Consider the following 27,445-nt stretch of genomic DNA (forward strand, 5'->3'; position numbering starts at 1 on the left):
CAACTGGAGAAACACAGGTTTTCCACCTTACCATGAGAAATTATTTCACACTGAGCTTTATACTGAGTCAGACTATTAGTTCATCTAATTGGAGTATTGCCGTCTTTCGTTAGCAGAAGTTCTTATGTTTTGAGAAAATCAGGGTCCTTTCCCAATCTTGATGAATGTGATCCTTATCACACAAAACTAAACCTGGCCTCTCGGGCAAACATAGTATATATTCTATTGCTGAGCTATGAGTTCTTTAAAAAGAGTAAAAACTTGGTGGAAAATAGGCTGGAGTTGTTAAGAGCTTCACAATTACAGTAATTCATGATGGTGAATGTATAAAAAGGCAGAAGTAGCCAGACTTACATTTTGGGATGTTACATGTCTTGTTTGTATATCACAAGGCACAAAATGAGGAAGCATTTGTAAGTGCATAATTATGTGTAAGAATAGATAAAATTACAGGTAGTTTTCTTCAGTAATAGCTATTTGTACAGCCTTTCTCTCCTTCTATAGGTCTATAAAATATAATAGCACTGTCGAGGACAAGTGGAACAAAATTCATGTCCCTCAAACGAAGTAGTTCTGTTCATTTAAATGCCAGTGTATTTATAGGTGAATTCTTTTCTGTATCCAGTATTGATTTGCTTAAAACGTTGGGAAAGAGGATTTTTTATATCATATAAATTGAACCTGTACAAAAGCATCTACAACAGAGTATGTACCTCTAAGGGAAACAATGATGGCAACAAGATACTTTGGAACCCTTCTAATCCATCAAACCACTCATTCTCTACATAACACTTGGGAATCTTTATTGTTGTCATTACCTGTTCCATGTTATGTTCCTAATAGGATAATATGGTTAAGATAAAGGCCAAAAAAAGGTTTTGAATAAATGCTATAGCATCCCAGATGATTTGGCTTACCACTTCTTACTAAGCTGGAATGAGCGTTTGGTCTGATTCATCATGGTTGCCCTCAAGTGCTTAATAACATAGCATCTCTGTGCCAAGATCTCCTAACAGGGATGTAATTATTCACAAAGTTTCTTCTTAAAGGTAGCAATGACTGATTTAATCATCTTTCTTCTATAATATTAGAACCCCATTACTACTCCTCTGCCCAAAACAGATAAAGAATTCCCTCCTTCACCTTATTTTTCGGCCTGAGTGGAGTCCAGCAGTAACCTGAGGGGAATCATTTTGGGGCACTTTTGGTGGAGTAGACCTGTGGTGGCCATTTTTAATAAATCATTTCTTCATAAGCTTCTCTGCAGAAATACCACAACAGCCATTTTTAATAGGAGCTCTGGTTCTCTAATAGAGCAGATTGCTTGCCTGGGTCTTCTCCCCATCACTTTTTCTGGGCTACATTCTCATTCTCTTTTCCTTGTTTATATTTCTTTTCCTATCTGAATTGTATAGATATAGACATTTTAAGATCAGCAGTGTTCCGTGTCTTACATTTACCCTCAACTTGTCCATAGACCATAGCAAAATCCATAATTTCAGCCCCAAAACTTGCCCTTTTGTATGTACATGATACGTGGTACCAACTCTCAAGAGGGTACATTTAGATGCCCAGAATGTCCCTATTAATAGCCATCTTTTCACCACCTTCAATCCAATGCTGATCTTGAAATCATAAAGTTGGAAGAGAACACAAAGGTCATCCTGTTCAAACGCCTGTCATGCTTTCTTTTCATATAAATTGCTGCTGTTCCTACTTTGTCCCTTGCCTAATAATTTTGTTTGGTATGCACAAAAATGAGAAGGTTGGAATGGTAGAATGGTATCAGTTCGTAAGTGCAGAATACAAACTTTTCTTTTTTCAAATAGCAAATGTTCAAGTTAGAATGCTGGAGATAAATAGTTAACTGTGCCATCAGGAGAGATGGCTACTGGGAAATACTGTGCTAGTTACCCCAAATTATCTGCTTAAAACTTCTTGTTGTGCTGCCAGAAGGGAGAAATTATACTTGTCCATTGGGCAGAGTAGTGTTGCACCAAGGAAGGATTTAAAATAGCTCTGCCTGTGATCATTTGGATACTGGCTGAATAGCAGCTTTCATTGTTTACAAGATCAATGCTTTCTGCTTGTCACTTGCAATCTGGCTGTGTCAGAATTCACCCTCAAGGGGTTGTTTGAGTATGTAAGCTATTACTATTTAGCAACTTGGTGTTATTAGAGGTATTGCATTTAGAATCTAATTTGTAATTAAGAGAGCTTGTTTGGAATGCAAATATCTGTTAAATACCTAATGGAGTTCAATAGGTTTTATACTGCCCTCAGTTATGCTTTGGCTTCATTATGGCAGGATGGTGTTTAGAAGAGGCACTACAGTGAACATAAATTAGATTTACAGGTTCTCCCTTATGAACCTCTTGCTGTAATGTTTGCAAAGTTACACATTCCATTCACATATTTTGCATTTTCCTGCATACTGATGGTTCCTTTTCTTGAATACTTTTTTCCTATTCTTTGTTTTTTGTTTTGTTTGTTTTTTTTAAAAAAAGATTTTGTACTGTGGGTTGTAGTAAATGAATGGTGCTCAAGGAGGCAATTCCTATAAGTGGAAGTAGTTCTATAGCAACCTCATTTCATCAATGACAGCAATTAAAACAGGACCAAACAAAATAGCATAATGAAGACACTGAATCTAAAAATTAAAAGGAGTTTTGAACACTTCAGTAGTATTTAGATACCTTGAAAAGTGAAGTGGGATAAGAATGTCCCTATTTCCTGCCAAACAACAGGTCTTGGGCCAATCTCACTTGTTTTGACAGAGAATTCCACAATTGAGGTGCTTGCACCAAAAAGGCCTTGTATTGTGTTCTCACCAACCACACCTTTTTTTGAAAATCAATTTATAATCTTGGAAACTGGGTATACTGTTAGTCTGAGAAAGTAAAAATAATGGGTGAAATCAGGAACTATCTTGTTCATAACTGGAGTTGTAGTCTACACTCAAGCCACTACACCATGCTGGCTCTCAAATAGCAATGTAAAAGAGGGGATTTCAGCAGATGTTGCTTATCAGACAGTCAGGTAACAAGCAAACCTTCTGAAATTTGCTTTTCTGTCAGCCATTAAATTTACAGGAGCTGCTCTTGACTTTTGACTTGCTAGGGAATCGCCATAACCTAAAGCTTGCTGACAAGTTGTCTTCTCCTCTGGTCCCTCCTTTTAGTTTCCTTCCTCTCCTTTGCGCAGAACAGACACCCTTATTACCACAAGACTTTAAGATACATGAAATTTAATAGAGGGCAATAGCAAGGAGTGCAATGCCATTTTTGCAGCTAGGAAAAAACAAGGAAACCCTGTTATGACAAAATGAGGGTGTTTAAAGCTGTTTTCTGTGAAATGAAAACTATATAAAATAATACAATATAAATATTAAAAGTTATAATGAGAAAGGACAAATAAGTGAATTATATCATTAGCACACAACTGAATTAATATTAGTTTAAAATATGTCAATAATTAGTACAGCACCCACCAATAGAAAGCAGTCAAGAGCCAAAATCCTGTCTGTATAAACACTTCTTTGTCTACTTTTCTTCTTTTTCCTATTTTAATGCAGAAAGTAAGTTTTAAGTGAAAGCTATAAAGAATAAGCACACCATAATATTTTATTTATGAGCTTTCTCTTGGACTTTTAATGTTTATGTCCGGCATTCTGCATTCAGAACACCATGTTGTAAAGTGCAATCTTTTCTTTCTTGTAGTATGTTTAATATACCAAATTGTTACTTCATAGTAAAAGCAGTATAATTTATTTGGAAAGACATTGTAACAGTCCCAGTTTTGATGGAGGATTCAAGCAACTCCAGTGAAGGGCATCCATTTGACCAAGCCCAGTGGTGATAATTGAGGCAGAGCAATTTCATGACTGAAGGAACTTGCATGTTACCACTTGTAAAGAAATAGCCCTGCTGGTAATTATTTACACAGGGAAGTGTGCTTAATTGCCATCAATGAGTGCAGAGCTGGCAAACTTCCAGTAATTTGATTGCCCAGCCAACAAGGGATCTGATTTTCTCACATGAATTTTGTAAAGTTCCACAATTCTGATATGAGCAGAATTAAAATGCACTGGAAAATGCCTCCTTTAAAAGAGTCCCAAAATCTAAACCTCTGGAAAGTTTTTCAACCCCATTGGAATGTGGACTACAAAGCTCTTTTGACACTGCTGTTCAATTAATCCTCTCCTGACAATAAATATACTTGCTGTAATTGTGATAATTGAATTTGCTATCAAGCATCATTTCCATAAAATGCAACTTTTGAAAAAGGTTTGTAAAATTACTTTTTGGCTCCCAAATCCCAAAATTCTCCATGCAGCGTAATCACTGGCCAAACTAGACAATTCTATGAATGTTTGTTCTAAAAGGCAACTTTTCCAAATTCTCGCCTTCTAAGCTGAACATGATATAAACCTGAAACACAGAGTGCGGATGAGCTCCCTCTATCAGCTCCAGCTCCAGCTCCATGCGGGGACATGAGAGAAGCCTCCCACAAGGATGATAAAAACATCAAAACATCCAGGCGTCCCCTTGGCAGCGTCCTTGCAGACGGCCAATTTTCTCACACCAGAAGCAACTTAACAGTTTCTCAAGTCGCTCCTGACATGAAAAAAGGCAATTATTATTTTAAAAAATCATGCAGTGGAAGAAAACTAACTTTGTTAAAGACATAGGTCTGCATCTTTTTGATTTGAACATTTAGAGAGGACATCTGGGCAAACAGAAAGTGCAGGCCCTTGCTCTCCCAAAAAGGCTGTGTACTGACTGGGAACAGAAGCAGTAAAAGAAGGTAATAAAATTCCTTTTTCCCCATTTGCAGCCATAAAGTGCCTTCCTTTGAAAGGTCTGTCTCTGTTCTCTAAGAGGCAACAGGCTACAGTTTATGCATTTACATATAAAACACTTTTAGCATGCTCCTTCAGAGGTCTCTTCGTATTTTCAGGGCCCTTTTGTCTAGCAAAAACATAGTTATAGATGTGGTGAAAAGGTATCTAGCTTTTCAATTGTAGTATATCTTGAAGGAGAACTGAGGGAGTTCGTCATTTTTATATTTGTGTGTGTTCCAACTCCTGGCAATACTAAAGAAAACCAATCATGAGGTTTTCTTGGCAAGGGACCATTGCCTTCCTCTGAGGATAAGAGAATGTGATTTACCCAAGGCCATTTACTGGGTATCCATGGCTAAGTGGGATTCAAACCTGATTTCTCAGTTCTAGTCCAGCATTCAAGTCACTACATCACAGTGGCTCTCTGCAAAAGTATTGTATAATGAATATATCCAAATAGGAAGAAGCTGTCATTGTATAGCCCCAGGACATATAGATAACAAGGATCTTTATATTCTTATTCTAATATCCTCTCAAGGTTCTTTATATACTGCGTAGGAGGTATGATGATTATAGCCTCAACACATACACGGGTTAGTATCTGCATGTTATTATAAATTTGGGTGCATAACAAATATGAATATAGTTCTACAGATTTGTCTGGTCCTGCCAGTTTACTAGTCATGCATTATAATTCAATTAGTGTAGACACATTGCAGATTCAGACTAATTGTATGCATTTTTCATGTAGATGACGCAGTAATTACTAGAAGTATGAGTGGCCTTATTGCTTGCTCTTTGGAATAATTTTTAAAAGATACGGTGGTCTTTTTTTTGGTCAGAGTGAAGTGGAGGCAAACTAATATCAAAAACTCCTGGCTTTGATTTGAACAGAATCTAGACTTCATTCATGAGAAGTTGAGAATGAAGGAGTCACTAAATGCATTGAAGCCTGAGATGTCAGGGGTAAAATAAACAAGAAATGCGAAACGCACCCCTTCTATGCAAACATCACGATTACATACTTCTGACTAAAACCCTTGAAAAGCTAACTACCATATTTGAAATTATACCAATTCTCAGATCAGATTATCACAGAACAAGTGTGACATTTGGCTTGTCACAAAGTGTGTTCAGGCAAATTAAATGTGAAGCATTCTAATTGGAATGACAATATTTACAATTTAGCTGCAGCCCTGCAAATCTTGTTTGCAGTCCAAGAGATTATAGAAGTCTCTAAGCACATAAACAGACTGCCCTTAAACAAACCACACTTGAAATTGGGGATTTTTCAGCATATTGGCAGTTTAGGGTTCTTTTAAGATATAGCAATCAGAAACTTCATAGTCTCCAATTAAACCACAATATGTGCCTTAATAGGGTCCCTAAGAGTTTATCTACATTGTAGAATTAAAGCAGTTCGACATTGCTCTGAATGCATGGCTTGATGCTATGGAATCGTGTGATATGTAGTTTGGTAAGGCACTCCTTACCAGCACTCCTTGGCAAAGAAGGCTAACGATCTTGTAAAACTACAACTCCTGTAATGCTATGGCATTGAACCATGTCAATTAAAGTTGTGCCAAACTGCATTGATTTTACAGTTTTGAGGCCCCCTAGATCACTGTTGTGTCTTAGAGGTGACTCTTGATTTGCTGGCACAATTCTAATAATGTTCTAGATTATTAAAAGACAAGATATGAATACATCTTACCTACAGATTTATTTTCTTTAAGTTGTATAATATACAGGTTGAAGAGATATTTATTCTTGAAGTAGGGTTCTTCATAGCTGTTTACTTTGTTTGACCAGTCACTGTAGTCATCTCAACACATTTACAGTTTGGACTTCGGCAGATTTCATTATTCACAAATTTGCTTTAAAATGTTCTGTTTATGAATCTCTAGGTTCTCCAAAGTGATTCTGTGGCTAGCTTCCTGTGGAGGTTGATCAAAGAGTTGTCCTGGAGAACCTAGAGATTTTTAGAGAGATGCTTTCTCTAGTAAAAAAACAAAAAAACAACAACAAGATAGCAGTTTCTTTGTGCACACTTTTTTTCATGGCCCTGACCTCCTAACTCCAAAATATGTGGAGGACTGACTGTACAAGCTGAAACATAATGTAAACGCAGAAATATTTATTAGATAAATAAATTTATGTGAACAAAGATCGGGGATGACACTCAAGGGACTGAATTACAAGTGCCAAACACCAAAACAAAAACAAAAAACAGAGTGCAAAACTGAGGAAAAATACCATATGCAAATCTAAATGTAGATATGTAGATATATAGTTGTAGAGAAATATAGATATATTCAAATTGCACTTCCTCCCTTCTGGCATTTTTAAGCACATTTTTGCAGTTAAAATATTAGGTCATAAGATACAGTAATCCTTTGTCCCATTACAGAGAAATAATTTAGTTCATAGCATTATTTCATAACTCATAATTAAGTTGTTATATCCTTTTAGTTTAGAAGCCTGAAGTAATCTGATGATCATTTTGTGAGTACTTAGATAATGGCCATTTTGCAATTACAAACTTACAACTTGGCTATTTGTGAAATTAAAAAAAGCGGATGCTATGATATCTCAAAGGGGTGGTGCAATACAACTCCTTTAACCATTCCTACTTAAGCTGATGAATAGGACTGATAAGGGGAATGCTAATGTCTTTCCAGGGAAGGCAAGAGAAATTAAGATGTTTCATCTAGTCATCTCTAGCCTTATTTAAAACACAACAGTATTTGTGCTTTGGGGGAAATGAAATGAATGAGGTTATGATGAACCATGGTTTTCTGTGGTGAGCACTCTCAAATGTAAGAAAATATAGGATCTGTGCTTGCTCTGGTGTGAATAGAGGAAAAAACGAAAGAGAAAACAGAGGCACTAGTTAGGTTATACTAGCTATAATTTGGTAGGCTACTGTTTCATTATAGTTTGGCCTAATAAATGTAAGGTTGTCTGTCAAGCAATGTGCTGGCAGGAATATGCCCTACAATCTGCCTCATGGGTAGAGCTATTAAATTATAACAGCAGTGCTGCCTGCTTCTCACAAACAACAACCTCGCTCTGTGGCTGACCTGACAACCTTCAAATCAGAGCAGTCTATGAGCCACACATTCCAAGGTGCATCTCCACTAGGCTATAGATGTACTGCCTGACCCAGCATCAATAAAGACCAGTGTGGATGAACTGGACTCACCAGTAGCCCTGTCTCAGCTGTTCCCAGCTCCCTGGCCTCAGAAGAAAACTTGCTTCTGGCATTAGTTAAAGCCTTTGCAAGAAGTTGTGGACATGAGACCAATACAAGAACACTAGCAAACCCAAGGCAATTAAGAAATAGAAACTGCAGAACAGGAAATGGGATGTAGATATCTCTTTCAGACCTTAGTGAAAGGGATGTGAATAATCTCAAGAAAAGGAGTAACAGCCCAGGTGGATTAAGGCTTCACTGGGAGGTCTTTTGAGAAAGCTGGGTACTCAGAGTAGGGGGCTGAGCCCTACTCCCAATGAAAAAGACCTACCAAGAAGCAGGCTCTTCCTCCTGTAGCCACCTGGCAGAAGCTTACCTAGACCTATATCCTGAAGAAACTTAATGGGACCTGTTCAGGAGCGGCTGAAGGTATACTCGAAGTAAGCGATTGCAGTTGGCGCCCAATCACTAGGGGTGCTGTTGAGGCACCTGGAAGGGAAGGGGGAGGAGCTGCCTGAATGACTGGCAGCCCCTGCATGTCCATCATTCAGGTGGCTCCGCCCCCTTCCCTTCCCGGATGAGCCCTTTGCAAGGCTATTCAATGTTATTCAAGGTGGCCAAATGCAACATTAGGAATTGTGGGAATTAGTGGAAATAATAGCCATGAAAATGAACAAATTCTACCAGTGTTAAAAAAAACCCTCTAAAATCATGAAAGTAAATAAAGACCAACACTCTGAAAACGGGAATTCCAGACAGGAAACAATCAGGAACATCTAACACCTCCCAACAAGGGATTCCCTCAGCCAGAAAGCAGCCAGGCGTTGAAGCTGCAAGGCCATTCAATACTAATCAAGCTGGCTGGTGCAACATTCATACTTGCCTCAGACAGACAAGAGTTCTTTATCCCACCCTGGACTTTATTCCACAGGTATATAAACCTCACTTTGATTAATAAAATAAAAGCTGGAAGCCATTTTTTATGGCAGCAGAATGTTTGTTGCATTGTACTTTTGAGGTTTATGTTCTGTTTATTTGTATTGTATGTAACTAATAATAACATAATTAAAGCACCACAACATTCAATCTTATCCAGTAGGCAATGTAAAAATATGTATCCCTAAATTGAATTATGTCAAAAAGTAGAAGAGTGATTTAAATAGAGTGTCATCCTAAGATTTACTTTGGACAGGAGAGACTAATCTTCAGTGCCTTGATTCATTTTTCAATGTTTCAATAGCTCTGAAATGACAATCGTAGTTCCTGTCATGGTGAGAGACAAGGCTTCTATTTGGCACTTTTATCAAAATAATGCATTACAATTTTCAAATAATGCAGAACAATTTAATTTGTGTTCCTGCGTAATTTATAGTTGTGTTTAGTGTGAGAAATCCAAAACTAAACTTCATAATCTGCTGTAATGCACAACACCTTTTCAGGGTTTTTTTCATACTCAAAGTTTCCAAGATCCCAGTATGAACAAGGGTACTTGTGATCTGATGGATTTAGCCGTTTCCTGCTGAATTCCTGATTTGTTATAAGGGCTGTGGTGGTGGGGGTTCGTATTAATTGTTCTTGTTGTGTGCTAGTCATTTCTAACTTACCATGACTGTTTTCTTGGCTAAAGTTCTTCAGAGGGAGTTTGTCCTTGCCTTCATCTTATCTTGTGCCACTTGCTGAAAGTCATCCTGTGGTTTTCCATGGCTGAACAGAAAGTCAAACCCTGTCTTCAGAGCTTCGATTCAATGCTTAGATCACTGCCTCATGCTAGTTCTACCCATTAACTAGTGGACTTTCCCACCTGGTCTCATGAAGACCAAGGAAAAACATAATCCAAAAAAAAGATACCTGGATTATCAACCTGAGTTGTTTCTCTGTTTCATTTGGTGACTAGCTTGATAGTGTGTAACCTTTGGAGATGGTGCTTAGGAACAAAAGTATGGTTTTACTAACAACTATACCTAAGTATACTTCCCTAATGTCTTCATGTCTTTCTTCAGTTGCCACCTTCTTCAGCTTAGAGTATGATGGAATGGGTAGCCTGGTCATTATTGTAGGGTTTCCAATTTTCAATCATCTGCTGAAACTCTTGAAAGGTTGGTCTGCAACTGTAGAAACCTTGATACGTTTCTGGCAGTCACTAGAAAATGTCATGCCCTGTCAAGCATTCACTGACTCAAATATTTCTTGCTTAGCATAGTGGAATGTATTTGCTGGTAAAGACAAGAGTTGTTACCAGGAAATTTAAAATGTAATGCAGTGGCCAAACTGCATTATATCAGTTATATCATAAAGTCTGTTCATTAGCAGCATATAACGGTTAAATATATAGCATAATCAGTTATTAATCTTCAACATCTCTTAGAAAATGACATTTTTGATATGACAGGTAGTGTCTTTTTACAAGTATTTTATGCATCAAGAGTAAATAAATCTATTTCCAGACTGTCACATTTTCCTATTTTCCATCCAATTTCTGTATTACTTGCAGTTTTTAAAAGCTGCAATAACATTGATATTTTCTTTTTGCATGCATTTTGCATACATAACTTTGCCTAAAATGTGCAATCTTGCATGCAGTTGTTGAGCTGAGAATTGTACTACAAAATGCCGAATAGCAGGGAGAAATCTAATAACCATTTTCTGTTTGACATATTTGTCCTGAGCATGTGCATTAGGTAAGTTTGCTTTAAAAGGGCAAATTATCTTTACATACTAATGCAGGGGTCCCCAAACTAAGTCCTACAGGCTGAATACGGCCCTCCAAGGTCATTTACCCGGCCAACACCCTAAACTTTGGACTTAAAGTCACCCTAAATCTGAAACGACTTGAAGGCATACAACAACAACAACAACAACAACAACAACAACTCTAATTAACTTGACTATGTCATCAGCCAAAATTAAGACAACACTTCCCACTGAAATACTAGTAAGTTTATGAAGGTTAAAATTAGTCTTCATTTTAAATATTGTTCTGGGTTTTTTTTCTCCTTCATTTTTTTGCACTATAAAAAAGATATGTGCAGTGTGCATAGGAATTTGTTCAAGTTTTGTTTTTTTGTTTTTCAAACTATCGTCCAGTCCCCCAAGAGTCTGAGGAACCATGAACCGGCTCTCTGTTTAAAAAGTTTGAGGACCCCTGTACTAATGTGAAGTAGGACATCCTTGTCTTCATTTTAGGGCCTGAGAATGGGTTGATGTTTTAATCTTAGTTTTTGAAGAAGACATGTAATTTAAAAGAAAAATTGACTCCGGCTTTTTGTATTTTTTCGCAGCTCCAGAAACAACTCTCAGAGCTGGATGAAGATGACTTGTGTTATGAGTTTCGAAGGGAGCGTTTTACTGTCCATCGCACTCACTTGTATTTTTTACATTATGAATATGAGCCTGCACCAGATAACACAGATGTGACACTCGTGGCTCAGCTTTCAATGGACAGGTAAGGAAGTCTATTTTGGCATAAATAAAAAAGTGGTGATTGCAATTGGCTTGTAGTACTGGGAGGACTTCAGCCTACATTCTGAGACTGCTCTGTTGTGAGTAGCTCAAGATTTCATGATCTCCATGACAACCATAGGTCTGTCCAAAATAGTACCTGGCACTGCTTATTCTTCTGGGCATGGTTTGGACCTATTTTATATCATGGGGTGATCTCAGTGTGAAGGAACTTTCTGCAATTCCATTTTCATGGACAGAAGACTCAAAGCTCTGCAGCAGAGAGGAGCGAACTAGGATGGTCTATCCCAGGGTAGTGATTGGTCTGGATGGATTTCTGAAGGTTCTCAAGGATTTCCCTGTCATTTCAGGAGGTGCTTCTGTCAAAGTTTTGCCTAATGGAAAGTGGCCAGGGTGGTAGAAATAATCACTTCTAAGCATTGCTTCTTGCAGAGCAAAGCTGATCTAGCACCGATATTCCAAGTAGCTGTTGGTGATAAAACAAGTGGGATGAAGAGTTATGTTTGTGAAAGATTCAGAGAGATTCTAGCCAAACATGGACTCTAGTCTATTTGGAGGCCTACATCATAGCAATGTGGGAAGAAAAGAACTTACTTTTTGCTGCCACCATTATATTTGTGAGGACCTGCTCAGTTGGGTTTGTTTATTTGCCATATTTATATCCCACCCTTCTCACCCCAAAAGGGAATCAGAGCAGTGCACATAGAGGCACAATTTGATGAGTTGGTTCAAGTGGTCAAAAACATACATACTGATCCTCAGGTAGAAAATCAATCAATCAATTTATTAATGCTCCGACCAATGGTCATATGCATTCACAGAGACAACATCAAACAAACATCTATACAAAACACTGTAAAATCCAACACTTAAAAGTAGTATGCAAGCAGGATAAAACAGAACATGTAAACATTGTGAGGTGCAGCAGCACAAGTGCAACATGTGCTGGGAACTGCACAATTACCGGTAAAATGCCAATGTATAAGATCAGTCATTTAAAAAACATAAGAAAAAATATCAACCAAGCATCTATAGAAATCCTATAAAATTCCACAGTTCCAGTTTGCTTAAAGGTGGTAGTGTCTGTCATTACTAACGGTCTTGAAAAACAATGGTCTTGTTTTTAACCCCTTTTTTCATCATATGACACACTTTACTTGCTTTGAGTCATGCAGACAATTTCTTTTCTAAATTGCTCCTTAGGACCACCACTAACAGTGTCTTTCATTGTCTATTTTAATTTGCTTTTTTATAAACTGGAGGCATGCCAGAACTTTCTCTGAGCAGACAATATACTGAGCTAGCAATTTTAACCTGTGAAATCTCATGAAATGTGAAGGTCAAGAAATATATCAGAAACCAAAACATCCTATACTATAAGGAACACACATGGAGCTCAGGTTTTCTTCAACTGCTAATTTATTCCAGGAAGGAGAAAACATGTATCTGAAGGGAGGAAAAAAGGTGTTTGTCTTGCATTAGGCAGACAATACAGAACGTAACTTAAGACAATGCCCAGCATCTCTGTCCTTCTAGCTGTCTACACACAGAGAGTTAACCCAGGGATAGAAGCCTAAGCGACCACTGACTGTTGTAAAAACTAGCATGTGCTCATAAAAGCTATTGTGTCATTTCATTGCCATCACACAATTCATATTTAGGCATCACTTGCCATGTTCATTGATACATTTTATCATTTTTTAAACTTAGAAAACATTTTTAGGATTAGTAGCTTAGGTTATTGTTTTTCTGGGTAAGCTTTTTGTTTGAACCTCAAACAATGTGTGAATGCCATAGGGAATGCCTTAGGCCAAGAAGCATATGTACGTTTCCCCTCCAAGATTTTAATTCAAAGGAATGAATCGCAGTTCAGTGATATTTTTTGGCAAGAAGGCAGGGGATGCGCATCTGTCTGACCTTTTGGGATTCATACAGAAAATGTGTTGCATCAACTCACAGGGTAGCCATCTTTATTCCGAGGGCACCAAATGCTCAACCTCTTATGAGAAAAAATAATCCGTTCATGCATCGTTTGGTATATTGTTACATTTTATTGATTTGGGTGGAGGTTCTCCCTGTCTAAAATCAATAAATAATATTCCAGAAAAGAACCGTTTAGCCATTTTATTTCCCCTGACGCCTTTCCGTTTTCCCCTGTAATTTTTAGACTTAAAAAAACTTAATCCTCCCACAGTCATAACATCACTTTTGAGTGTTATTGTCATTGATAGGGACAAGATGCACATACCAATAACAGAGAGGGCTATAGTATTTGTTATTTCAAAGGATGCTACAAAGAGAGGGACTAAACTGGCAAACCTGTGCCCTGAAACACCATCCTTGATTTGATTATATTTATTTTATTTATATCCCATCTCCCTTCCAACAAGGGCCCTACAACAGATGACAGTACTAGTTAAAAGGGAATACATTTGAAATAAGGCATATTACAAAGTTTGAAAACATTTAAATAAACAGTTATATTGAAAAAGTTTGCAACCATTTAAAATCAGGTAAACATAGTCACAATAATAAAAATACAGTACACTTCCATTGAAAATGTTCTGCAAGGCTCAGTTAGCAATTAGAAGAAGGTTTTTGTTGGCAGAAAGAGAACAGAGAGAGAGCCAACTTGGTGTCAGGAGAGAGGGAATTCCTCAGCCAGGAAATGGCTACCAAGAGGACTCTGTCCCTTGTCTTCACCAAAAAAAACCTGGCAATTGTATGCACAATATTTTTAAATAATGTTGTGCATGAAACAGTGTTTATGTACACTGAACCATCAGAACACAAAGGTGTCACCCATGAGGACAGTTTTAGATTTTGGAGTAGTTCAGATTTCAAAATCTAGCACAAGAGATACTCAACCGGTATATGTTTTATTTATGAAACCACTCATTGTTGCTGAAAGCTTTTCATATACTGTTTAAAGATTTTTTTTAACCGATCCCTGTTTGTAATTTAAATGTGTGTCACACCTGATAATAACCTTTGTTTCAGTTTTTTTTAAAAGGGAAAATAATGATTTGGTTATAGACTAGCAAAGGTGATTTCTGGTGTCTCGGGAGGCAAAGCTTTGTACTTCCTTGGATATCATCGTGATCACTCAGAAACAAAGGGAAAAAGTAATAGAGGTGAAATCAAAAGTTATGTGGTCTGAACACGATTCTTTCTGCTTCACAGCTTATGAAAGATACTGGAGGGAGGAGGAAAAAACATTTTCTTTGATTATTATTATGGACAAAATGTGTTCTGATTCTTCATATAAATATTAATGGGGTGTCTAGCTATAGGGATTTGGGAAACATTGAAGACCATCTGACTGCCATGGGAATCTGTTTAATTAATGAAAGATAAAGTCATTTTAGCAAACTCTTGTTCACATTTTTATTAGCCCTTTGGGTATTTTTTTGCTCTCAAAGCTTGGAAACTGTGTTTAGGCAACAATCAGTGTTCAAAATGTTCTTTCTTGTTTATTTCCATTTTCATCTTAGCCACCATTGCACAGAAATGTAAGAGATGGATCTGTGCAGTCCAATATATTCCACTCTGTGGAGTTGTTGCTTTCAATTTCCCTTCTTTCTTTCACTAAAGATTCACACTTATTCTGCAATCAGTGTTTCGGATGATTTCTCATGAAGGAAATTGGGGAGCAGAGTCTTAAACCATCCTTGAAAGTGATCTGTGAGCTTGTTCTTTTGCAACAAATGCCACTTTCACCTCTTGTTTGGCTACTGCAGAGCCATAGATATTTCCCTTAAAGCTCAGATTTGGCCCTTGGGCACTCATTAGCAAAAGCATGCTTTAAAAAAAAGGACCTCACCCATTTAAACATTCAATATTTGACATATACTATTCAGCAGACACCTCATTGTAGATTAGCATTCTGCTCGTCTTTGTTCTGCATCCATACTGAATATTAATTATCCCTTAAAAATAGAGCCTTCCCTGTTGTGAAAGGGAGATAACTTATATATTGTTTTAATCCTAATAATAGTTATAGTCAATAAATACATAGTACAACAAGAAAGGGAGTAATAAAATATTTCAATAGGTGACAGTCTCTTGGGTTTGAGCAAACAGAAGGCCCATACTTCTTGGAAGAACTGTGAGATAATATTAGGGCTGTAAACATGAAAATATTTGATGTGAATATGATAAAGTTATACTAAAATTAGGAGCCCTCAGTGGCACAGCAGATTAAACCACTGAGCTGCTGAACTTGCTTACCTAATGGTCAGCTGTTCGAATCCAGGGACCGGGGTGAACTCCAGCTGTTACCCCCAACTTCTGCCAACCTAGCAGTTTGAAAACATGCAAATGTGAGTAGATCAATAGGTACCATTCTGACGGGAAGATAATGACACTCCATGCAGTCATGCTGGCCACATGATCTTGGAAGTGTCTATGGACAATGCCAGCTCTTCGGCTTAAAACTGGAGATGAGTACCAACCCCCACGGTTGGACACAACTAAACTTAATTTCAGGGGAAGATCTTTACCTATCTTTTATACTAAAAATTACAATAGAAATTATTCCTCCCCAGTTCAGAAGAAATTACCGAACTGGACAAGAGTAATCTCTATTGTAATTACAATTTAGCAGTCTAAGAATAAGCTTAGCTCCTCTCCAATGCATTCCTTTCCTCTATAGAGCCTCTGCCTGACTTATTGGGCGGAGACGTTGTGGGGAGGGCGTCCTCCCACCTACCATGGTTCCAGCTGGGGGCTTCTCCTTCCCAGAAACCCCCTTGGTGACTGGAAATTTCAAAAAGCAGCCAGCCAATGGGAGGCGGCCCCTGCTCACCCCCTGACTGAATGGTGGGTGGCTGCCCGCTGAGCTTCAGGCTTCCTTTAAAAAGCTACGCAAGGCTGTGCCAAGCAATGCGCCTTCCATTGAATCATCCCACCCATCCTTCATAGATGTTTAATATTTTTGTTTATAGTTGTCATTGAGCTTGGTTCCTTTGTCATAGCTTGCAGGTGTACGGCATGGGCCCTGGATCTGGCATGCTTATCCCTCCCCCCATTGGGGGGGGGGATGTATAGTGATTTCCCAGGGGTGCACGGTAGCAATGTCCCAGTATTATGCCGGTCGGTAGCAACAGCACCCCCTGGCATGGTCAAGTGGTATTGATCAACAGCTGGCTGACTTATCCCGGATCCAGGACCCATGCATGGCGACCAACCCTGATTTCTCTTCTGTAAGCAATAGACAAGTTTCAACCTTTTTGTCATCCCAACTCTGTGTGTGCGTTGTATTTGGGCTTGCTGGTGGGAGGCGGTGGTCGTACATGTCCACACAACAGTGTTTCTCAAACTGTGTCCTCCAGGTGTTTTGGACTTCAGCTCCCACAATTCCTAACAGCTGGTAAATTGGCTGGGATTTCTGGGAGCTGAAGTCCAAAACTCCTGGAGGGGCAGAGGTTGAGCATCACTTCCACTCATTTCCTCCTTGCAATGTAATATAATTTCTGGATGTAGCGTAATATCTGGACGTAATGACAAACCTAGGTGAGTTTCTTAAGCTCACCTAGTTTTGTCATTGGCTTGTTGAAGCAAGCCAAGTTTGATCCCAGCTTGTTTCAATAAATCGTATCTTACACTAACAATAATTTGGCCCAGTTATGAAATAACAACGATCTGTGATTATTTTCAATCTGGCAGAAAATGCTTCCAATCTGTTTATCTTTCTTTGGCAGAGAAGAAGTGAGGAAGCCTCCATGTTAAAGGTTTGAACAGTCTTGTCCTCAGGAAATAAGTGCACAGGTTCATATAGTGCCCCAGAAGGAGTTGGTCTCCATGGCTATGCATGCTTTAAGTTTCTCATCCTAATGTTAATAAAGCAGGAAAATGAAAAGACGTGATTACTTAGTTGAAGGAAATAAGTGCACAGAAAGTAATCTAAATACTCAGAATCATTATATCTTCATAATCACTCTTTTTAATTGAATCTAATAAAAGAGGAAATGGTTTCTGGATGGACTAAGCAGGTGCTCAGATTAAGTGGAAATTGTATTAATTAACTGCAGTGTTTTCTTTTGAACCTTAAAGATCCATGACACGTTTTAGAAAGCAACTGATTCATTGTGAATTATTTTTCAGCTTCAGGTACTTACATGTCAGTTTTTCTGAGTATTTAAGTAATGTTAATGCAGTCTGTTTGATGCAGATGTGCAATTTAGCTCCTAGTTTATTTTGTTCTAGCTTTTTTGTTTGGTGCAGTCTCACTTTCTAATTTCTGTTGATTTGGCTTTACACTTTGATTTAGCTTTACATTCTGAAGAAAAGGGTTTGCAGGTTGAATGCCCTCCTAGATTCAGCTCTGAGCCTCAATACCCTGGCTTCTGTCATGACCAGGAGTATATTTCATAATCTAAACTCGTACAATAACACTTCTCATTTCTGGAGATGTCTGATTTAACACACAGTGCTATATGTTTTCAATTATATTCCATTTCAGTTAATGCAGCATACTATACATGAAACTATCTTTGGGAAATGCTGAGAAACACAGCTGCCCAAAGAGCTGCAGCCATATTGTTGACCAGGAATTACACTACATCCTTGTTAGAGCCTTTTCAGATGCTACTGTATTATTTTTGGACACAATTCAAAGTACTAATTAAGACTTATAACACCCTACTGGACCAAGTATCTGAGGGACTGTATTCTACATCTACTGAGCTCTTGATATCTTCAGGGGAAGCTTCCTTTCAGGCCTACAATCTTTGCCATCACATCTGGTCAGGATATGAAAAGAGGCCTTTCTGAGACCAAAGGGGAAAAATTGCCCTCTTACCTCTTAATCATCAGAAAACGGGAACCACACAATAAAAACACAAGAAGAACTAAAAGAACTATATGAATACATGTCCTAGTTTCAATATAGACAAATTAGAGAACATTATAATATGAACAAGAAAAGAGGATTTATGGAAAAAGAAACTCTATGGGACAAATTAATGCAAACGCAAAATAAAAATTTTTCCAAAATAAGAATTATTAGAGTGGTCAAAGGAAAAAGAAACAGTAAAAGAGTTTATGGTGAAGTGGGCACAAAAGCTGAAATATATATCAATCTGAGAAGATCCCCTTTTCTGACCTTTTTTTTCTATCCTATTCTTTTAGACTCCAGATGCTTGAAGCCATCTGCAAACATTGGGAAGGACCCATCAGCTTAGCACTCTATCTTTCTGATGCAGAGGCTCAGCAGTTTCTACGCTACGCTCAAGGCTCTGAAGTCCTCATGAGCCGGCACAACGTTGGGTACCACATAGTGTACAAGGAAGGCCAATTCTACCCAGTGAACCTCCTACGGAATGTGGCAATGAAACACATTAGCACACCATACATGTTCCTATCAGATATAGACTTTTTGCCTATGTATGGACTCTACGAGTACCTCAGGTAAGCATCAGAACTGTTTGTTGCATACATACAAAAACACACATGCATAGCCTAACCAGGAGATAAGCAGTGGAATGTTGATGAGTTATATACCCATGGCAGGTGTTCTTTGGTTGGTATACTAGAATTATATGTTTTGGATTGGGATTGTAGGCTTAGATCAGAAGATTGCAACATATTTTTAGCTTTAGATAAATACAAGGAGTAGAAGACAGAACGAGCTGTGTGACTAAGCTTTAGAGCAGAATGATTATTTATGAAACACACCAAGATTAAGAATGAATTGTGTCTTTAAGACTCTACTAAGACCCTTCTAAATCTCTATGTTTTGGATGTGCAAACTGTGAGAAGTGAGCAAGAAGAAGAGCTGCACTGTTGGGTTATCTGACGTGCTAGTTTGGTCAGAAAATAGAATGTATTGTAATTGTTGGTATCCTGACTTTTTAGTTACACTTCAGGAGGCAAAGCATCTATAGAGTATGGACAGGTCTCAGGCCTATTTTGCAACAGTTTCAGATTTATCTTTGTCCCATGCAACACATACATACACACACACACACATAAGCCAATATCATTTTGGCATTTTAGAAGCTTCTCTGCCCAGGTCCCCACATGTACCTGCTTCCCCCCTCCAACCTAATTGACCAATCCATTCAAAGCAGTCAGCATTCAGTTGACTTCCATTTCCCTTCCTTTTTTCCATTTCTCTTCCTTGTTAAAAACTGGCATATGGTAATTTCTGTGCACTGCACATTATACCAATTTTGCTGTTTTCTTTCTGATTTCTCCTTATTACAACTCACTATAGCGTCTGTACAGGTCCACAGGGGAACAAAAACTGTGGGCCTGTCTCCTTTATGTTGGGGCTTCCCTAAAGGCCAGGGTGGAAATAGTGCAGACAGCAAGCTACCTGCTTGTAACACATAGACCCTGCTTCTGTAACTCATGATGCCCCAAATGGTCCTTCAAAGACTCCAACTATCTCCCCCAAATTTTGAAAATTGCTGCTTTTCAGGGATTATTTACCCGCAAAATATACAAAACCCTCCAAAACACATGAAAACATGTGAAAATACCCCATCCCATAACTTCATACCAATCCCTAATACCTCAATTTTCCTTGGTAGTTCTTTTCAAAATTTTAACAGTGAGAGAATCTCAGCCCAGAGACTGTCAGATCTGCTTCACTGTCAAGGATATATAGTGTCTTATGGTCATGTTCAATTCTGCAATCCCATACTTTCACTAACACTGTGATTTGATGGTGCACCTCCATCACTTGGCATGTAGGTTGTCAACACCCTATGCTATGCCAAGTCTCTAACAGCTGTTACCAATCAGATTGTGGCTATTTTCAAGCCAGCAGTGTTTGGTTTTGTTCCCCTTGTCTACCATCTCCCATTTACTGTTGTTTGTGACAAAAGAGAGTTTCAAATTTAAATACTGTACCTGATTGAGATACTTAAATATCTGAAAGCAGCCTCATTCCAAGTGAGGAATTTCCTCCCAACGGAGATAAGATTGTTTCCTTCTCTATTTTGCTTCAGATAGGCAAACAGGAATGGTTATGTTCTGTCTGACTTTTAATACGATATAATATTTTCTTGCTGTTTGATTTTTATTTATATGCCACTCTCAGATTTTATTGTATAGTGCTTTGTCCCCAAAGAGTTCAGTTTTATGTGAACTAGTGAAGTTTTTATTGTATTGCACATCACTCTGTGCACCTGCTAGATAGAGGTTGTGATTTATTCATGATTCTTTACAGAATGTGTAAACAGGAAAATGTGTAAACTAAATATTTTAATGCGTGAAATTTGTTTCCCAGGGAAAGTAGGAAGTTCTGTTATAAGGCACATTTTAACAAGAAACTTGTTAACACTAATAAATGTACAGTTGCATCCTATGTTGGCATGGAAATGGTCCGGATGACTCATGTGACTTTCTGATCTCTCAGATATTGATGCTTCCAGAGTGTCTTTAATGGTGGGGATGTGAAAAATGTTATTGAAGTTGTTATCTCTCTGACATATTGTTAACCCGGCACTGTCCCTTCAAAGTAGAGCTGGGATCCCAACAAGTTAGATAAGTGATTGAAAGATAAGATCTTGTCAAGACAGAATAATTACTGCACTAGACTTTGGAGGGGAAGAGGAATGACTTCAGTGTGTATGTACAACAATAATGTGAACAAGTTGAGTTTCATGGTCTTCAGACCTCTGTTCTGCTTACCTGATCTCTCTTAATGGAGATGTCCACCCACACACATATTCCAATACATAGAACAAGGAGGACACCCAGTGGCCACAAAAAGGATCTAACATCTATAATGTTCACAAATAACTCCTTCCTTTGCAAGAAATATTATTTTACCCAGGCTGCTTTTCAACTCTATCAGCTTCAGTTATTTTTGTTTTTCCTATCCATGCGCATCCCATTGTATAGCCAGCATAACTGTACTGCGAACCATAGAAATATATCTCCCATGTTTCTGGTGTAGTAAATGCCAAAGCTTGTGATGCTGCCTCTGTATTTGCCCCTCATTTGTTTTGTGTACTAAAGCACCACAAACCTCGTGAACTACTCTGTCTCCCAGATTGTGTTTTCCAAAATGCCCTACCTAGGTGTTGTTCATCAACTACTATCAAATACAATTTGAATTCCTCAACTCCCAGTTCAGGAGTTGTTGCACGCGCATCTTTTATGTGTTTGTCTTTTCTAGCCTTTTGTAAAATGAGAGATCAGCTGTGTTTTGTACTTTGGAATTCAAAGTTTACTGTTTCACTATCATGAGCACCAAAAACAATTAGTTTTAGGAATCCCTTCCACAGTGGTGTATTTTTGCCACATCATGACGTCCCTCCTTTTTCCTACAGTATTTTTACGACCTATTATAGAAAGTGTTCCTCTTCCCATTGACACATTAGGAAAACAAAAGTTCTGAATTGTTTTATATATTACATAGCTACACTCTGGCAGAGTTCACATGTAAAGCAAAACTTTGGTTCATTATTAAATGTACAAAATTCAGAATCTCTTTTCTTCCTATGCTGTAGCCATTTAGAAGAGATTGGAAGGCTGTTTTTCACTAATCACAGTTTGGGGGGGGGGGCTACAAGTGCTAGACTATGAATGCTAACAACTGTAGTTTAGTGTGGCCAACTTTCAACAGCAGTTTATGTCTTGTCTCAGTACATCTAATTCAGGTCTGCTACAATTTGGATTTAAAATATAAATGCTCAACTGCGGTGTTACATCCACATTAAGTCTGTGTTAATGATTTCACTTTCCATGTAAGCTAAGAGATTACAGTTGACTGGGGCCCTGTATGGGGAGAAAGAGCATGAAGTTCTGCTCAGATCCACTCTGTTTTTCCTCCCTCAAGACTGACTTTCCTTCTATGGCGGACTCTCTGGACATGGCCAAGTAGGGTTGAGGGCAGCCAAAAAGCAACCTGATTCATTCTTATAACCAGGTGCACAACAACAAAGTTAATTTCCAGGTCCTTCTAGAGCGGTGGTTCTCAACCTGGAGTCCCCAGATGTTTTTGGCCTACAACTCCCAGAAATCCCTGGCAGTTTACGAGCTGTTATTTATTTATTTATTTATTTATTTACAGTATTTATATTCCGCCCTTCTCACCCCGAAGGGGGACTCAGGGCGGATCACATTATAACACACATAGGGCAAACATTCAATGCCCATAAACACATCAAACAGAGACTGAGAGACACACGCAGAGGCAAGTTAACCTTCTTCTGAGGGGATGTTCGATTCTGGCCACAGGGGGGAGCAGCTGCTTCATCATCCACACTGACGGCACTTCCTCATTCCAGGTCATAAATTAGTTAATCTTGCCTCCCCACTTTATAAGTGGTACCTTATCTCCTACTTGATAGATGCAACTATCTTTCGGGTTGCTAGGTCAGCAACGAGCAGGGGCTATTTTTTATTTTTTATTGACGGGTGCTCACCCCGCCACGGGCTGGCCTCGAACTCATGACCTCATGGTCAGAGTGATTTAAGGCAGCTGCTCAACAGCTGCGCCACAGCCCGGCCCTCTGTTAGGATTTCTGGGAATTGAAGTTCAAAAACATCTGGGGATGCCAGGTTGAGAACTACTGTTCTAGAGTTCCTCTGAATGTTCTAAAGCAGGGGCAGCAAACCCCATTTTCATCGAGGGTCACATCAGCCTTATGATTGCCTTTCAAAGAACCACTGACTCTATGAGCAGAGAATCCATGGATACAGAGGGCCAACTACAATTCTTTTACATAGTGGTCAGTGCTCTCTGGTTTTTACTCAGTTAGGGCCCTGAGATGTTATTGAACAAAAACTCTTTCTACTTTTGATTATCCTAATGCAGACTGGAAATAATGAGAATTGCAACCCAACATCACTTGTGGCTCTTATGTTGAGGAAAGGTTAAAGGGCATTTTAAAGTAAATCATATCCACAAGCCTTTTATCATAATTCAAACCCCACTCTCCTGACTAAACAGAACAAAGGCCAGCCTTCCAGACATTGCTGTATCACAACTCCCATTAGATTTAAACATGGTGTCTAATGATGAGAAATACAGGAGTTGTAGTCCAGGATCTTGAGGACCACATAAAATGACATGGTGGGCTAGATTCAGCTTGTGGGGCTTGAGTTTGACACATGTGTTCTAAATGATGACAATGCCATCACGCATTTGGATACAGGGATATAGCCTAACATTTCTCAAATGTCAGGGGCTTCTGGGGCCACTACAAGATTGCAAAATTAAGCCTTAATGTGATGGAGGCTGTTGTGAGAAGGGTACAGAATTCATCCCTTTGTATTGACTACAAAAAATTATACACTGGCATTATGCCAGCCTCTGTCACTAACAGTATGCCAGCTCTTGTCTTCATTATATTCCAAATTATTATACTTTCTCATAATTGGAAACTGACCGTATCCCTACCCAAGCAATTTTGTAAAAGTTTTCTGTAGGTGTCTTAAGACACTCTCATAGAAAGGGATCCAAGGGTTATCAAGTCCAACGACCTGCCATGCAGTGAATTTTAGGAGCAATTTAAGAGTGGAAGCCAACTTGGTTGTCCTGCAATACAACCTTTGCCATGAGGAAGACAAGAAGTGTATATCCTTATAGGTTATCATGGGGCAGAAAAAATCCTGATGACTGCACAGTTAAGGGAAGAAATGGATGAACTACAGCTCTTGAAAATATGTTATAGGTTTCACACCCCATAGCAGGAACTAAGCAGGCAGGCAGGGCAAGAGCTGGGGAGATCAATGGGCAAAGCATCTGTTGTTTCTGAAAGGAAAAAAGGACAATACCCTCTTGGTAACAAACTGAGCATTCAGCTTAAAGCTGTCTTGTACTAAGTCAGACTGTTGGTCAGTCTAGCCTGGCATTGTATATACTGACATCTCCAAAATCTCTAGCAATCTTTCTCATGCCTTGATAGCTGAGATTCTTTTAACTGGGGATGTCAGAAGCTGAGGCATATATTCCGCATCACTAAGTAATGTGCTCTCACCCTTCTTGGTACGCAGTCATCTTACTCTTTTTCTGTAATCTTGTTTAATGGGTATCTAATATTAAAGGATTATTAGAAGCAGGTTTTAGAAATGTTGGTGAGAGTTCGGGGAGGAGAACAAAAATAATTACTTTCCCCACAGATAGTTACTTTATCTTTTAGAATTTGGAGTAAGATGCAGTGCTAAAAAGCAGATATTTATGGGTAAACTGTGAACTAATCTTCCCAGCCATTATATAGAAATAAATAAGCAGCCTTCTAGAATATATCCAGATTTATTGCTAAGCCCATATTAAACACCACTTCTGACAAGTGCTCCACAAATCTTTCTGCTTCAGACACTACTGCATAATAGAAGTAAATTAAAAGTACTGAGTCACACCTGAGTCAGGTTATAAAGCCATGTGTAATGCATGTAGTATCAGCCCTAGCAAAATGAACAGGGTAAATGTTTTTATTAAAAACAAAATAGAGTGGTGAGGGATATCCACTAAAAGATTTTATGTAGCTCCTCAAACTGAGGATTCATATTCAGATACCTGAGAAAAGGATTCATGTGGTCTCCTGTACTTGAGAGTTTCCTATTTATAAAAGGCTGTTCATTCCAAGTCAGGCCTTAAAGAATTCGATCAATAAGTAGAAGATAGACTCAAGGAGACTAAATCAAATTTGATCAGGTCATCTGATCAGTTATAGTCAGTATAGTGGGGACTACCCCAACTATACTGAGATGTATTATTTTTCTTTTCAAATTAGTGTTTAGTTTTAATTTGCACATTGTTGTTGTTATGTGCCTTCAAGTCAACTATGACATAGCAAACTTATTCTTGGTTTTTCATGGCCATATTTCTTCAAAGGGGGTTTGCCCATGCCCTTCTCTGAAGTTAAGAGACTATTACTTGCCCAAGTCTACCCAGTGTGTTTCCATAGCTAAATAGGGATATAAACAAATGAAAGATTCTTAGGTCCAAAGGCTATACATGACGAGGTGCAGCGGTTGCTGTATTCTTTGATGATGGTCTCCTAAAGTCCTAGTCCAGGTAGAATTTCAGTAGCTGGCATGTGAAAGTGACAGCAATTGTCACCCTTACATTTCATGTACTAAGCATCTTAAGAACAGCCTAGCTGTTTACGTGGAGTAATTTCACTGAAAAGTAGCATTTCCTCTCTTAAGTCTTGTTTACTTCTTCTCTCCTCTTATTGAATACAGCCATTTAGACATTGGTCATGGGAAGTCTTTTTCTGCAATCTGAACTATTGAAGTTATTCCCATAATTCCAAAATACATGAACCTCAGTATTTCTTTCTGAGCAATATTTGAGTGTTAGAATGGCATTATATATTTAATCAATTATGTTCTGCCTATTTCTTTCAGCTAAAAACAGTTATTCCAGGGTCCCTAAGATTTTTTTCCAAAATCTCTAGGAATGAATAAAATAGACAAAATAATTATGTTTAGATTAATAAATTAAAGCAGCCATAATGAAATCATATTAAAAACATACAAACACACAAGTAACACAATACTAAGTTAGTTTAAAAGTGATATTGCCTGCCACCAGAAAAACAAATGATAGAGCAAACCTAGCCTCACTTGGCAAGACACTGGAGAAAGGCTGAAGAAGATGGGCATGTTCAGCTTGGTGAAGAGATTAAGGCATGATTGCACTCTTTAAATACCTCAAAGACTGCCACAAAGAATAGGGTAAAGGCTTATTCTCTGTTGCCTCAAAGGATAGAACTGGGACTAATGTTTTGAAGTTACAGTTGGGTAGAGTTTGATTGAACATTAGAAGGGACTTCCCTGACATTGAGAGTGATTCAGTAATAGAACCAAGTGCCTGGAGAGGTGGTGGGTTCTTTTTCTCTGAATGTCTTTTTAAAAAGTCTAAATAGCTACCTGTTGGGAATGTTGTAGCTAGAGATCTTACATTGAGCAGAGGGTTGGCCATAAAGCCTTTTCCAACACTGATTCTATGAAAACTATTTAGTTACCCAGAAATGTTCTGGCTCATTAGAAGCACCCATGGGCTTTCTTCAAATAGTGTGGGATCTTATTATAACTCCCATTTCCAGTGAGAGAAATGAGACCTAGGAAGTCTAATGGGAGAGCAAAGAAACTAGAGATGACGATCTATACATTGATTAGACCAATATGAAAGCCCATTAACTAGTTTGTCCCCACTGGATTTAATGAGATGCAAATGGCTTCAGTGCACCTTCTTCCCGCTTCAGCACTTTGTCAGTCACACCAAGTTCCATGCCAAATCTACAGAAGGCAGAAGTTAAAGCAGTGGGTGGATTCATTAAAAGTGTCACGAACACTGAATAATTCTGGCAGCTGGAGGAGGCTGGTTGTAAAAGAACTTTCTATTTAGAAGCAGTTGCCTGGGTCAATTAGAACTGATGGAAGGAGGAAGAAAGGAAATAAGAGAAAAACTATCCAAAACTTATAATGGGAGGCTGATAAAATTCAATAACCTTTGCACACTGACAAGGAAATTTGATGCAGACTCTTCAAACAAGTTTCAGAAAAGTTTCCTAAGAGTTATCTCATTTTATGGAAGAGCCACACAGAAAGGCCTGAGGGGAAATCTTTGATTGAAAACTATTATGAAAACCCTATAACTTAGGTTTATTCAGGCAGTTCTCTTTTTTGCCTAGTTGCAGTGAAAGCAAATCCTAGGATATGGTTCACTGTCATTGTGATGGTCTTTTCCAGGCAGATGATGATAGTGATCCTTAACTTAGAGATAATTTACTACTTGTTTATAACATTTTCATTCTGTGTTCACAGTTGTGTTGTGAACATCATTACAGTCAATCCTATTAGGGAGAGTCCAGTTTTCCCTTTTGAGCAACTATTTTTTTCTTTTTAAGGAAAATACAATGCCAAGTTATTTCTGACAACTGCAGTCAAGCCTGTACAGATATTCTATCCGCCAGCTCCTGGGGCAATGTATCATGTGATGAGAATATTTTTAGAATTTGGGATGACTACTCCAC

The 27,445-nt window shown here is 38.4% G+C and overlaps 1 protein-coding gene across 1 annotated transcript in view; it reads left to right on the forward strand.

The window, feature by feature from the left end:
- The window catches only part of large1 (LARGE xylosyl- and glucuronyltransferase 1), a 370,540-nt gene that overhangs the window by 316,935 nt on the left and 26,160 nt on the right, over positions 1-27,445 (forward strand). Inside the window, exons 11-12 of the mRNA XM_003220873.3 lie at positions 11,318-11,481; positions 18,630-18,908. Coding sequence (XP_003220921.2) covers positions 11,318-11,481; positions 18,630-18,908 — 443 coding nt within the window. The remainder of the gene's footprint in view (positions 1-11,317; positions 11,482-18,629; positions 18,909-27,445) is intronic.

Source organism: Anolis carolinensis, chromosome 5 (genome assembly GCF_035594765.1).
Source record: "Anolis carolinensis isolate JA03-04 chromosome 5, rAnoCar3.1.pri, whole genome shotgun sequence".
In the NCBI taxonomy this organism is placed as follows: Eukaryota; Metazoa; Chordata; class Lepidosauria; order Squamata; family Dactyloidae; genus Anolis; species Anolis carolinensis.